Source organism: Adelges cooleyi, unplaced genomic scaffold, assembly GCF_023614345.1.
Source record: "Adelges cooleyi isolate 19-005CV unplaced genomic scaffold, UGA_ACOO_1.1 ACOO_flye_CR_arks_rails_tigmint_CR_PRNA_247, whole genome shotgun sequence".
In the NCBI taxonomy this organism is placed as follows: Eukaryota; Metazoa; Arthropoda; class Insecta; order Hemiptera; family Adelgidae; genus Adelges; species Adelges cooleyi.
In genome coordinates, this window is record NW_026095912.1 from 3,630,321 (window position 1) to 3,646,713 (window position 16,393).

At 32.2% G+C, this 16,393-nt stretch overlaps 1 protein-coding gene across 1 annotated transcript in view; it reads left to right on the forward strand.

Annotated features, from left to right (window-relative positions):
- The window catches only part of LOC126836573 (uncharacterized), a 46,253-nt gene that overhangs the window by 27,799 nt on the left and 2,061 nt on the right, over window positions 1-16,393 (forward strand). Inside the window, exon 2 of the mRNA XM_050570113.1 lies at window positions 2,795-3,131. Within this exon, the coding sequence (XP_050426070.1) occupies window positions 2,816-3,131 (316 nt within the window). The 5' untranslated portion in view covers window positions 2,795-2,815. The remainder of the gene's footprint in view (window positions 1-2,794; window positions 3,132-16,393) is intronic.

The following is a 16,393-nucleotide window of genomic DNA, read 5'->3' on the forward strand; positions in this document are numbered from 1 at the left end:
AAATAAACCGAAAAAATATTGTTGAAAACTTTCAAATTTAAGGCCTGAAAATTCAATTTAATCTGGATCTGTAGTTACACTTTTGTTTTTTTATTAAGAAAACCCCCCCAAAAAAAAAATGGAAAATTACACTTTGGCGAGGTTTCCATGATCGAATTGAATCAACAGTTTTGTGAAAAATATTTTCATCATTCTGTTAAATCCTATTAACGAGTAACAGCGGCAACAAATTATCATAGACAGACGGCGGCCCACCTTAAGGTATACCTTATCCACAATATTACTAAAAAAAACACAGGACATTTTTGTCAATGCTCGTATGAAAAGTATTATATTATAACTTTGAGTTTTACAAGTTTCTGTACACCTACACCTCCCCGAGATATTATTATTTCTTCACCACTATGCACCCAAAGTTTATTTATTTATTTATTATTATCTGATCAAGACTGATCAGCGAAGTCGTGTGTCGTCCGGTGTCTGGCTTGTTAGGTATGTGCGATATTATGTCAAATCGTTTAGGTATTATTATTTAATTTACTAGTTAACGCCAGTTACATGCAGCAGCTGTACGGTATGCGTTTAATGAACGTTTTATTAGTCTGGCGAGTGCGCACGGTTTTCGGTGCTGAGGCTATAAAAATACAATACCGTCCTTGTGAATAATATCCGACGGTCCCCACGCCATTATATTGTGTACACACTCGTATAGACTTCCAACGGTGTCGAGTTTAATAATAATATGATATAATATATTGATTTTATTCGTCGCTTAAGAAAAATAATAATATCGTCACATGTTATATATTATAACTATTAACTATTATTATTAATGTATTACTATTGCTATTATTGTGCAGACGCATCTCCTGTGTGTGTTTTTTGTTTGTAGCTGTTGTTGTTTTGTTTCTTTGGCGCCTTCAGAAAAAAAAAAAAACCCACCTGGTTTGTCTATTGTTGTCGAAACGTCGTCGTGGTCAGTTTTAAATAGACACCTAGCCCATAGTGCAAAATATATAATATAGGCACCTATGTATACCTATATATTTTTTTTCTAATGGGTCTCAGTCGACGATTGTTAACAGCAGCATCATCATCACCACCATCGACGACGACAACAACAACAACAATAATAAAATAATAATAGTTGTAATACGTTTAACTCACGAACAATTCGATTTAACTCACGAGACGTCCACGTGGGTTTTATCAATATTGTTATTAACGGTGTTTAGTTATGACCAAAAGACCCCGAGGACCTAAGAGTCTGAAATTAAATTCCTAAAAAAATTGTTAATATAAAAAAAAATTAAAGTTTTGAATTTAATATTTGTTTCGTACATTAAAAATGTATATTTGTATTAATTATACTGTTGAAATATTTTAAAAAAATTACTCCTTTTCTGTATAAAAAGAAACCTTATAATGTATACATTTTTTAATCAATTCGCTCTGACCATTTATTGCAAAACAAGTAGATATTGATAAAAAATATCGAATTATTTTCAGTAGTTCCAAGTATGTATTCACCACATATGTGTCGTGTGATACGATTTTGTCATTGTGTTACTCAATAAGAAAATATCATCTAATCGTTAATTTCATTCTGTTAACTGTTTTTGGCCCATTCCTCTATAACCACTAAACAGTGGGACGAATAATAATATATAAAACGCACATTGTTTTCGTTTGAGGATAAGCTCCAGTGTTTCCCTGAATAACGCGCATGAATACTAAATGAATCAAAATATGAAACAATGGGGTCGTTTATCGACATTTCATCCTAAAATTAAAAGTCCACCTCAGTCGGGATGAAAAAACCTTCACAGATTTAGTTTCATTATTTTAGGAACTACGGTTTTTGTTTTGTTGTATATTTAATAAATTTGAAAACCGTAGGATTTGACGCGAAATCAAACGGTACTTACTATTGTTACCGGGTACATGTTTTGGTTACCAGTCCGGTTACAACCATAGTGGTATCCTTCAAAACCCGGAAATCAGTGAGCAGTTTTGTTTTCCCACAGATATAGAAATGATAAATTATTATGCTAACTTATGATAACAGGTAAAGAAAAAAAAACGGCCATCTTAGTTGTAGGGTTTATATATATTTTATGAAGAGTTGTAATATATGTTTGTGTGTGTTTGTGTAACAAAAAATTGATAAAATGCCCGAGCCTACATAATTTTAGTATTAATTGTATTGAATAAAATTGATTTTCTCTTGTATATCTCGTTGGTCAGTCGGTGTTGACATCGTTGGAGAGGATTCATTCGAGTATGTGCCTTGAAATAATTTTGTTTTCGTCGTTTTCAATGACTCTGACGGAGAAACAATTATAATATTTTTAACGACGTCGGTTGAGAATTTAATTGATTACTTCTCGATATGGACGTGGATCCGTTTAATGCGGTTTATTCGTTGCCGGCCGACGAAGGTGATATAGCGGACATTGGTCCCGTAAGCGGATTAGCTTTTACGGTGTGCTAACCTTATCGACACGATCAAAGTATAAACGTTTGCACTTGTACCTAGTATTTCGGAGTAATTGAAAAATAAATTGAACAAGAACGATCCGTCTTTGATGACGGATACGCGCGCAGAGGTTGTCTAAGATCCACTTTGACGGTTTCGGCTGACGACCGCGATTAGTTTGAAATAATAGTATTACTATTGAAAAAGTATCAGCTGCTAAACGAACGAATGCTCTAGCGGAACGTGCAGTCTGTATATTATTATTACAATTATTTATTTAAATTATATAATTATTTTTTGGGTTTTTTTTTTAAGGTCAAACAGTCACTGTGCTCGATGCGATTTGCCGGCCGGGTGATGGATCCACCGCTGCCGATGCCGTCGGAGATCGCTACCAAGGCGCCGTCTTCGCCGGTTACCGTGGTTACCGGCGCCGTGACTGTGGCTACCAGTACGGTTGTAACCGCGGCTACCAGATCCCAGCGAGTCAACGGGCCGCACAGAGCCATCAACGTGCACGGTCTGATGTACAACGACACGGTGATCAACGACATGTGGGTCAACGCCATACTGTCCACCTTGGCGCTGTCGTGCGCCGCTTGTGTCTGCCTGTGCTTCCTGTATTGCAAAATCCAACAATGGAAACACGACGGTAAGTCAATGCGGTGTTGTAGGCATTCGGCTGTGTACATTTTGCCTAACCTAATACCTAACCTCTGTTGGAAATGGTCGGTAGAAAAAAAAAATTCAAAGGGTTTTAGTACGAATTTGTAGGCAATTTAGAGGTTATGGCGAAGGTTAATGAGAAACCGAATACAGTGGGTAGTACTATTTGAATTATTGGCTGTAATTGGTAGTTTAATAGATGATTTTAAAGTAAATTTTGGAATTTTTATAACTACGTTTCGAACACAACGATTACACTGCAAAACAAATTAACAAAGCATAGATAGAAAAGAAGTACAATACATTAGGGACATGACATAGCGGAGGAAGAGGGTGGTCAAAGGTATTATAATTACCTTGATTTTCTAATAATATTATTTAATAACAATATATAATTAAGTCAATTTAAATATAAATATAAAAATTAAAAAAAATATATCATGGGAAGTGTCACTAACGAGTGGTTTCTTTCTTCAAAACTTTATTCATGCAATTTCTTTCTACACTTATCCTATATGCTTATTGTCTTCATTGTACAGATTGTATAGATCTCATTTAAATAAAACATTTTTTAAAAAACAATGATAATACAGAGAATTCAATCGTATTATTAATATTTTATTTTTTGTGTTTTCCTCAATAAAAACGCTTGATAACTGATATATTTTTTTTTGAGTCCGATGAAAAGAAAACATACAACTTAAAACGATAATATTGAAAGCGATGTATGTTGGTTAATACAACTATATTTTAGGAAATGTTTAATAATTTCCTATGCTATATTTTCTTTTATGAAAAAATAAATTGAAGTTACTTTTAACTAAATCACGTTATTTATAATTGTTATATATTTGAAATTAAATATTTTTTTTTTTGCTTCGTTGCGAAGAAGATATTAATGTTTTTTAATAATTTTGTTTTACTTGACCGGTTAACTCGATCAGCAACTCTATAGTTCGAAAATAGTATTTACTAATTGAAAAATTCACTTTTTCACTCGTTAAACCGTGGAAACCCTTGAAAAAATTTGCTCTTTCGACTTTTTTGACTTTGGTTTTTATGCTACAAATTTTTTTATACAGAACTAAAGCAAATTTTTATCACATGACTTTTTGTATAAATGGCTCAGCTCTGCGTATGGACAGGTGTTTACCACTATTATTGATTAATTAGCTTTGTAATGTTATTAGATCATTTTTAGTGACAGACGTAGTCACAAAGAGGTGAAATAAATTGCAGTTAGACGGTGTGGAAGTGGAAGAAAATTGAATAAGATTTGAACATTGATAAGGTTGTGGCATTGAATTGGGGGGGGGGGGGGGTGGATTTGTCGTCAGAGAAACACAAACTTCCAGAATTAAAAAAATGTTATATGTTACAAAACCGATTTTTAGCTTCGTCTTAGTCGGGCACTGTTAAACAGTTTGCAAAATATATAACAGGTATGTTTTCATGTCGTGCCGTCTATGAATACAAGCCTTATAGAGTAATTATCATTAATAGTAAAACCAAGGACGAGTGTAAGTTTCAATATCGTCTCGACGATCTTGATAACGGCGATTCGATTGTAGGTCATGATGATGGGTTAACAATAATGATAATAATATGCTAAGAAAAACCGTTGGCGTCTGTTGAACTTGACATCCAAACTCTGGAATTGCATTAACGAACCGTTAAATAGGCCGTCATTTATCGGCTCGACGATTTTTGCAATGTTCTCTAATATGTCAATTGATAGAGTTCACAATTGGCCGAAATGTAATTAAATAACGAATGGCATATGTTGACCGAATTGGAATGATTCACATATGAAATAATTCGAACAGTCTATTTAAAGATGTATTAATCATATTTAGTCTCATAATATAATCGTTTAGAATATACTTATATTCTATCAATTGATATTACTTCAATTATTTTTTGTTGTATTTAACTTTAATTTTGAACAATTATTAAGTAGGGCTTAATGGAATTATTGTAAACGAATGTGGCAAAAGTTAATGCAATTTTTGTATAAAAAAAAAAATCCAACAATGACCGTATTTTACTTAATTATGTAATATATTAACATCGTATAATTAATAGTATTGAGTTAAAGTTAAAAATCGCCACTTTATTAAAACATATATAATTTACATTTGTCCCATTCGCCTACCTTGGATGGCCCTGACTTAATATATTGTTAATATGAACCTAAAATAATCAGGTCGAACAATTCTTTTGACGTACAATTTTTGTTACCAAAAAAAAAAATCGTTTTCAACAAAATATTTTATGTTAACAACATATACATTTTATTATGCCTTTGAAAGTTAAAATTTAAATACTACATTCAGTAGGTAGTATAAAAATATGGAATTTCGTTCATTTTAAATCGATCGAGTGTGAAGAGGTGAATACAGAACAAAGTGGTGAAGGAGAGGTATAGGGTGCAAATAGAAATTAAAAATAGAAGGCTGAAAACCGTGTTCTTATAAAAAGTCATATTAGAAAGGTATACAGATAGGTCCTATGTATTATATTATAGGTATCAATTATATTTAACATTACATTTTCGAAGGAACTGAGATCAATTAAAAACAAATGTAATTAAATACCGAGTCAACAAAAATATCTAAAAACTATGAAATATAATACGAGACAAAATGTATGACTAAGTGTGGAGAAAAACAAATGAACAGACAAGAAAGTAAAAAAAAAAACATATAGTTAACAACCAGAGCTCAATAGGAAAGATATAGGGGCGTTAATTACAGGAACAGAACTCTGAAGAGGGTTTTTTTCGGGGGGTCGGGTTCTAGTTGGACGGATCTGAACTTTTGTTGGCTTTCGGTTGAAAAGGTCTATATGGCATTTGTTGTGTGTAAAAGTTTATTTCTACCCTTTTGTGTGCCGGGGTCAAACGATTATACCGTCAAAGACGAGAAACAGACCCGAGGGGGTAAGGCTGATGTTAATTAATACTCGATCCGAAGCGAACATTACCGGGAAGATTGCGCGGTCTCCGGCTTAAGACGAGTATTAAAAAACAGTATACATATATTTATATATAGACACTAAGTAAGTATACATGAATAAATACCACGGAGAAAATAGCTTTTAATTTACGCTTCGCGGCGGCTTAGGGTTTCGTTGAATATTTCATAAAGGCTGTGCTGCTGCGCCCTTTTTGGGTTTTCGCCGAATTTTCCAAACTTTTCCCGGCAAAATGACATTACATAATATAATATACTTTAGCCGCGGGAAAAACCGCCAAATGAACATTATATTATGCCGAGGAGGGGGCGAAAAAAATAAGGGTAGGTCGTTCTTACGTACAAACAAAACGCCCTTATTTTTATTTATTATTATTAATATATATATATATATATATTATTTTCTTTCTTTTTTTACTCTTACTTTCGCACTTTTTCTTTTTTTGGACGAGACGGCGAATAATATATTAGGTAGGTATATCACACATATTGTGTCGTTGCCCCCGTCTGCTGTTGGAGTTTATATAATGTTCCACCGCCAAAAGCTCGGCCGAATCACTCCGGCCTCTTTCCGCCTGTAAGCTCATGTTTTATTTATATTAAAAAATATATCCGCCCGGCATTTTTTACATACAACCAAAGGCTTTCCAACACATACATACAGTGTTCATATTCATCATACCGTCGGTTTAGCGCAACCGAATTATTATTGTTACTTTATTGGCCGTTCGCTACAATATACAGGGTGATTCGTGTATCAGTGAATTTATCTTTTTATAATTTATCAATGTTAACAGTCTTTAACAATTCTCAGTGATGCTAAGTTATGAAACTTGCTGTAATTTGTCATGAAGAATTTGTTTTCTACCAGTGATCGCTCTGAGTTGAGAAGGGTTTTGTTATGTTTACATTATTCTACAATATAACACTACACTCCACTCATTTACCCGCCTTAAAATTGTAACTTTAAAATATCCAAAACTGGTTGCCGACCAGTCAATGTTTTCAGCAAACTATTCTAAATTAAAAAAGGTCAATTAATTATACTTATACATTAACATTTTAAAAAATCATAATGATTTTTTTATGGAGTTATATCACAAAAAAAAAAGTTTATAAAGTCGAATGTATCTTCTGAGATATCTATTGACAGGTCCATAGCCGGTGAATCGCCCTGTATATTGGGATATATTTCACGGTGAAATAACCGGCGAGGATTATTAAAATTCACCGTCTTTCCGGGCTTTGCCAGCCCGAAGGTACGTTTCCCAACTGTAATCTGTCGTTGAAATTGTTTCCTAAGCTAATGTTTTATTAATATACACATGCACACACACAATGGCCATTGGATTTACATAGTAAACGCGTCCCAACATATATTATGTCAGGATATTACTATATTATAATATAACAACATCATCCTATCCTATCCGTCGACCGTCGGCTCGGCGTTCGACGATGACGACGTTAATAAAAAGGGTGGAAAATAATTGGAAATCTGCGTTAAATTACAAAATTTAAATGTTTAAAAAATCGCTTTTGGAAAAAATTGAATTACTTGTCTGCGAATGTTTACAGCGTTATAAGCGGCCATAGATATAACCAATAACCCGGCAAAGTATCAAACGGTATTAGTGAGAGTTTTACAAAAGTTCAAAATTGCCAAGGGGGTAAGAAATTATTCGAATAATAAATGTAATTGATTAAAAAATAACTAACGTCTACAAAGGTTTATAGCACCTATTCAAAGTCATCTAACAAAAACAAATTATGGTAAAATCCAGTCGTCGAGTTCTGCAATTGAAAAATATTACTGTAATTAATATTTTAGAAATAAACCTTTTTTTTTTTTAATCTCATAAATAAATATATCATAGAATTTGTTAGAAAATAATTTATAATATTTAAAACTAACTGTGATTGATTTTTTTCTACTATCTATGTTTTGTTGGTTGTTTTATATGTTTTCAATTGAAAATTAAAAATTACATTTAATTACAAAAATGTTAATTACCAACTACTCGATTATGTTCAATTGCGCATTTCGAACGCTGTTGACGTCTGATTTATACATATTTTTTAAATTGGTAACTAAAATTGGCTGTCGTTGGACGAATAAAAAAAAACAAATTCCCATCCGTTAGGCAAATACAAGCATCATAATATGTAACCGATAGGTGATGATGATAATAATACAATAATAATATTATCGCTTTGTTATGTTGACTACAATATATTATTATACTGGCGTTTCAAGGAAGAAGTAAATAGTATGCGTTTGGAATTTAAATCTTTTTTGCCCAGACAAATATTATGATCAACAATAATTAAAACCGTGTCAATTATTTTCTAGTTTCAGACCAATCAATTTTAAATGTATTGTGTACTGTGTATATATATTAAATAACGATATTGTTATTTTTTTAAACTCCCCTTTATTCCCCTCAGAATTATTAGGATAATTATTTTTCTTTCTCCCCACTTGACAGTGGCCATATCTTTGTTTTATTACATAAACGCCAGTTTATTTTAATGGTTTACCATAGATTTAATGGTTTTTTTTTTTTAATCAACAACACTTTTTAGGGCTTTTATCATTTATGACGTTGGTTCCGAACAAAACAACTAATTTAAGTATAATCATTCACTTGGCTGCTGTATAATTTTCTTCAATCGGCTGCCTTAACGACCAGTTAAGTTTACTTGAAAATATTCTATCCTATAGTACCTATAGTTCTCCACTTACTATGATAATAGTATTTTTTATAAAAATTACTAATTGCCACTTACAACATTACATGTTATTGAAGTAGTAAAATGTATAAAACTATTAAAGGGTTTTCAAGTGCAATATGCTTAAATAATGTGTATTTTTTATAAGGCCTGTATAGTGTGTAATAGGGAGTTTTGTTACTCTTCGAGGTAGTAAATAATAAATTATAATGTTAAAACTTAAAACCTCATCACACCTGTACGTACGCTTAGTCTCTATAAATTTTTCTAATTTTCGGTAATGAAAAAAAAACATTAAAAGTACATTTTTCACAAATTAATTTGCAGGAACTTTTACATCCACCAACCTGATTTTTGTGGAAAACCTTTTTTTTTGGGGAAATTTTGATCCCTAAACTTGAGTACAAGAGGTTGAAAAATATCAGACCGGGTTAGCTGAAGTGTACGTCTATTGGGGAATGTCAGGATTTGTAAAAATGTCATTTTTTGGACGACCGTTTGATTTATTTCCTCGCTAGAAACGTTTAAAATTCCAAAAGTTTGTTGTTTATTCGTTGCATGAAAAGCAAAAGTTTTTCTTGACCTTTAGTGTACAGGACTTAAAGATGGCGCCCGAAAAAAAAACAACTTTGTTTCCTTCTGCGAGAAAGATTAAAGTTTTCCCCTCGGTTTTCGACCATTATATAATAAAATAAAAAAACCAAAAACCCTTAACCATTTTTCGTGATCTAATATCGAGGCAAAGTTTAAAAATTCTAAACAGCTATCTCGACCCTTCCATAATCGGTCCAGTGGTTCCAGAGCTGATGCTTGTACACATTCTTTATCACCATAAACATAGCGTTACTTCTAAGGTTGTCTAAGGCACTAACCTTAGGACTAGCTAATTAACCTATATGTTTTATGTTTATTGTAATTGTTTAAGTGATAGGCCTTGTAAACATTATCGTCAATGCTACATATTTATAAAATAAAAAAAAATAACCACATCTCCTTTGGTCTTTGACTGTAGAGTTCCTTTAGTTCGTTCATTGAATGTTGTTGTTTTTGAAAACTTTTGGCGGTGGAGAAAATGCTGATATATTGCTGATTTAAAATTAAAACAGGTTAGGTTAGGTTCTTATAGTTAGTCATTTTTTACATTTATTATTTTCAATAATTGCCGGTAGTTGAATACCATATTTAAATCTTTGCGATTAGTAATTAGTAGTTAACTACGTTATTTTTTTTTTTTTCTGAGTAGTTTTGCCCATTATTCAACTCCCAATTACATCCATTAAAGGAAACCTGGTGAAAATTGAAAACTTACTGGTCCCTAGAGTTTCTGTGGTACAATGGAGTTTTACAGTGTATAAATTATGGCGGTCTCTTAAGAGCTGTACAGCACAACTTTTCAGAGTGTTTTTTATGGGCGCACTTTGTTTTGTTTAACGGGAGAAAAGTATAGCCACAGCACTAAGTAAGGTGGTGCTTTTAGGAAAATGACCTCTGTAGACATTGTAAAAAACCGCCGCCAAGTCATTGGCAATAATTTTCTCAAAACGCCAGTATATTGTACTTGTGCAATATAAGTCACTGTACAATATAAAGTGTACTTATAAAGTCAAACTGATATCGGTTGTCATAGCCGAACATAACCGAAAAAGACAGACTGATGAAGCAAATATATAGTCACGACTTCTAAAATTAAGAGGAAATCGACAAATACCGAATAACTGATAAGAAATTGTTGATGAGAGAATCAGCTGATAAGATATTATTGATAATAGATTCTGCTGATAAGAGATAGAGAATCAGTAATTGATATTAAAGATATTATCCAATGCTTCGAATGTGTTATTCCTCTGGACACTGCTTGGAGGGAAAGATCTTGGAAGGAATAGTTACATAAATATTCTTATAGGCACTCAAAAAATAATTCAAAATACTCGGGACACCAACCAATTGAATTATACTTGGCTTCTAGTAACAAACAACATATTATAGAGCTAACTTCGCCGCCCTTCTGGGTATAGCTGATGAGAAGCTGTTGCGTCACACTTGCAGCACACTTATTGGACGGCTACAGACAATAACATTATTATACCGTCTCGCCACGACAAACAGGATATGCCGGTCAAACAATGTCGGTTTAAAACACGGTGTTATTGATTTAAAACATGATTTATTATTATTATTTTTATGGTAGTAACAGACACACTGCAAGCGTTGACGGTCGTTTGTCTTCTTTGCCGCCGCCTAATGTCCACACAATATGGGATGTGTAAAATATTATTTAACGATATCTTATTATATATATATATATATATCTTTATGTATGCCTATGGTGTGGAGTCGTTAAGCAAACACTTGATTGAAGAACCATTAAGGACACCGCGGGGCACGCCCGAGGAGATAATCACATACTTAGAGTGTCGCCTGTGGGGATATATAGTTTTTAAAAGCCCAAATTTCACCCCCTCCCCTTAGCGTAAACAAACACTTGCCCCTCCACCTCCTTTCAAAAAAAAAAAAATTTTAAAATAATCTTGACCATATTGCTGAGACAATGTAAAATTCTACTTTGTAATTTATGTTCAGTTATTGCAACCAGTGAGTTATTTTTTCACTTATCACAAATATTTGTTTATTTTAACATTAGTGTCTGATCTTTGACCAAATTTTCGACCTTAAACCAGTTCTAGATGAGCTTAATGTCATGTTTGAATAAAAAAACATGGTTAAATTATCATAAAATAACGTGGTACACATTTTTCTACAATTCATTATCATTTGCAGAGATTACAATCGAATTTGCAATTAACTGACTTGACTTAGGACTTGTGTTCGGTGGTTTTTGTTTTTTTTCCTGAATCGGTTGTTTACAACAATATTTTTAAATGGCGATTGCACTCAAAACCAGTTTGGTTCGATGATAATGAACGAACTGAATGCATATAGAATACATAAATTAATATAACACACGAGGTGACTGCGAGTTCAACGGGTAGGCGGTTTTTTAATTAAATTTTTAAACGATTCCGTCCAGTGAACGTGTGAACCACCTAACCTTATACAAAATCCACCGGGTATTACCTACTCAAATTATGACAGAGTTACTCAATATACTTAAACATGATAATTATATCAATAAAGTAGTATAATATCATAATACCCCGGTGGTGACATATGCATTAATGGACCGGTTTTTTTTCTCAAAGGAACTTGTTATTACTTAACAAGCCGTTAAAACGTTTTTAATTTATAATAATATTGTATTAGTGACATTATCATTATTATTGACACTGAAGCTGATGATTGACGATACAAGCGACAATAGTATAAGTCATATACCATATTATGGTTTTATTATGGATTTCTCATATTTGAGAATGAACAATAGAATTTGAGAAAAATATTATAAAAAGTGCTATTTTGGAAGTGAAACCAGAGCAAAAAAATGAAAAAAATATCAAATCAAGTTGAAAAAAAATTAGATTTCCAAACCATGAAACATATATAATATCTTGTCTGAAAAAGAAAAAAGTAACATACAGCTAAAAAAAAAAAAATACAAAATGATAAATAATTAATATACATACATAGTATACATAAATGAAATCGACTCCGGTGTCAATCAAGACTAACAATAATAATATAATTGAGTTGTTTACAAAATATAATGTAATTTTTTTTTTTTTAATTAATCGCCAAGTTCGGTCCGTCGTATTAACTTACTTGTTTACTTACTTGTACTTACTTATGACAGCTGATTTATGTGATGTCCCTCGTTTTGACATGAACAACACGTTTCACAATAATCGTTTTAATTCTATAATTTTTTTTTTTTTGTTACATTGACATTGAAAACAAATAAATTAACTTGTTTTTACCTATCGTTTTATTTTTTTATTGACAGCGTCCACCATAATAGGATAGATCTCGGTTTGTTTGTTCTTTTTTTATTGACTGATCTCTTGCATATTTTATCATATTATGTGTCCACGCCATTGGCTAGTGGTCACAATAATAATAATTGTTTATTACTTTGGACGGCTAAGAGTAGTTCAGATCAACAGAACCTGATATAAGTCAGTCATGATGGTGTATTTTGTTTGCACAGTTTATTATACCATACAATTACTAACCACTTGACAGGCAGAGTGTTTATATTATGTTGACAGACCACTCATTAACAATGTATTTTGTACAGGTGTTTTGTTTAAATAATATACATTATAAATCGAATAAAGATTAAGTTTTTTTATTTATCAATTAGATTTATAAAAACACAAGTCCAGTCGATGTTTTGAGTGAAATTTACATACTATTTACTTTTCACGGCCAAAGTTTCAATATTTATCAATAAAAAAAAAAGAGTAATAATAAACAGATAAAAAAATAAAAGATAAAAAATACAATAATTTCCTTTTCAAAATGTTGGCGGTATATTGGTTAATTTTTTTTTGTCAATAGTTTTTTATGCGATTTGTAGAAAAGAATAATAAATAAAAATAAAAAATACAAACGATTTCAATCAAAGACAACGACTACGACATGATAAAAAAAGACAATTTTCTACTTCAAAGCATTTAAGTTTCTATGTAAATGATATTTATTTTTAAGGAAAATCGGGGTTTTTTTTAGTGTTCACAGAAAAATAATTATTAAACACAAAATTAAAAAGATTCTTCCAAGGGGCATAGTACAAGTCGATAGATGTTTTCTATCAAAGACAAAATCAATTTTATATAAAACCTGTAATAATGATAAAAAAATTTTAAAAAAAACTTACTCTAGTCCAGTACTATATAGTTTAATACTAACAATCATATTTTATCTTACAAGAAATTATAACATCTAATAGGCATTTGTTATTTTTAATTTTTATATAGTCTTAAAAATATGATACGGTCCAATGTAAATTACATTTATACAACATGAGCCTTACACCAAATCAATCTATATCCGGAAAATTAATTACATTGTTGTTGTGGTGGAAGGAAATTCAGTAAACGACATGGTATTTAAATACGATTTAATAATTTAATAATTGGATCATTTCTATATCAATGTGTTCTAAATTAAAATCCAAACGACATGTGATGTACGACAACCAGTCTTTCTAATAAAAATTCACAAAAAAAACAATTGTTTAAAAAAAAAAATCGTTCTTATTCGAGTTTAATTAAAAACGAAAGCAAGCATTCCAATAACGGCACGTTTCCCAACCGATGAAAATATGTACTAAGGAATGCTTCGGGAATTAAATTCCTGAACCTTAACCGAAAAACCAGTAGAGTTCAGTACAGTCAACCGGATTGAGTAGATATTTTGGAAAACTTAAACGGCACAACAATTTCGGAAGTTTGACTTATGGAATTTGGAAATCCCAATGACACAGAAAGTTTTTCACTTAGAGAAATGAATTATCGTTTTCATCCCAGTGGTAATAAAATTGAACTTGGAATGCTGAACTTACATGAAGCAAAATATTGCCGGGTCAGTGTCTTAGCTTGGACAGATTTCCAAAAACGAATTTGACCGTCAAATTTCTTTAAGCACAAAAGGTTTTATTCTTGTCAGAGTGAGGTTATTAATTTAGTTTGTGCAAAATCACTACTACGATTCAGACACAAAAAAATACAATTTCCCATTTCCTTTTACTAGTATTATAGAAATCCTGAAAATGGACTTTTTGTAATTATCGTGCCGAAAGCATCATTCGATTAAGGGATTTACCGAGAAAAAAGGACCAATCTATTATTGTGTTCCCGAGGGAAATTAATTTTCATTATCGTTAGTTGTCATCTTGTTTTTATAATTTAGAGATGTTTTATAAGTAGTTCGAGAGGTTGGACGGCTTATCTTATGGTTTGCTTGCCTTTGCAACTGGATCGGATCTCTTATCAGAAGATTGGCCATTCATCTGCTAAATCGATTCTCAAATTCAAAGTTTGTATAATTAAAAAACATGCAGAAACGACTATGCCAGAAGGATTCAGCTTTTCCCAGTTCGATCGGCAAGTAATTGCCTTTGCCTTCCCCTTTGTGACATATTCGCCGTTTCAGCCGACTGTGTATTTGCATAGACCCCTTTGTAAGTATGTTTACTTGCTCGCACAATTGGTCGGCTTGCCTCCATCAAGATCCAATTGAGCTTGTGAACGAAACGAGCCAAAGATAGCATTTCGTTGTCGATCGGTGTGAATCCAAAAAAGGTGTCTTCGCAATGGGGCTTTGGACTACCATTCAAGGCGGGTTTGCACATTGTCCAGGGTCGGTTTTACCAAATCTAAAGGTTAGGTTACGTCATATTATATGGCATCTGCTCCGTGACAATGCCAATAAAGGTGTCGTTTTGTAGATTTGTGAGTGGGTGGGCTCAGATTCGACGATGCTTTACTCTACTCGCTTGCACAACACTGGTTAGGTTAGGGTATTGGACGCGGTAAAAAAATTACAAGATAGATAAAGAAAGACAGCAGACACCTACAAAGATAAAAAAACAATATTCGACTTCCCGCCGCGTAAGCGTTGTGGGCTCGAAAATTAAGGGCGGTCAGAGGTTAAACGGCAGATACGGATCTACATTATCATAGCTGTGGTGTATGTATAATAATAATAATAATATGTTATTGTTCGCCTGGCTAAATGTAGGTTAATTCACAGCGTTCGCAGCCAATAACTATCTTACAGTGGGTTCACGGACGAACTGTGCAGCGCCGAACGAAGGTAAAATATCGCTTATGTGTTTTTTTTTTCAATCAATTCCTACGGTTTTGACTTTTGACAGTGAAAAAAAAAACACAATCGTTAAACGACTTTGCACCGTACCGTGTTGGTCTGAAATTCAAAAAAGGATTTTTCAGATTGATATCGTATATAGACTGTTTTTTTGCGTTTGTTTGATCACCTATTAGTCGACCAATTAGTTTAGGATTTACTTCTTGAAAACATTCTTCTTCTTGCAATTTTCACTACAAGTTATTGTGTGAAAATCAGCTATTCAAATCGACATGACAGTATATGGTGTAAGGTACACATCAAAATATTATACCGGTTAATAAATGTCATTTCAAACAAACCCATTTGGGTTAGAGAGAACCGCTTTAAAATTGATATTAAAAATACAATCAGACCCTCATCTAGTTTGGCTAGAGAGTGAACAAAAAATTGTTAAAATATCAGTAAAAATTAGTGTAAACCGCGTTTAACAACAATGTATTTGTGTGTTTGCTTGATAGCGTTTTAATTTCGAGAATAAAAAATGTGAGTATTTTTTTAACTATATTTTTCTTGAGGTAATTATTGTTTATGTTTAAACAATGTTAACTCCAGCGGATCTATTTGATCAAAAGTATTGTTCTCGGTTGGCTGGCTGGTCGTTTTTTTTTTCTTTAATAATTTTCCAATTACTTTTATAGCGTTATAGTAATAATGTTATGGTTTTTTTTTAAATCTTTCTTAAAAAAACAGCTATATATATATAATTATTGATAGCTGGTATTATTATTATTATTGTCGCATAGCACTTATGTGTGTGTGTACTGTTGTGGAA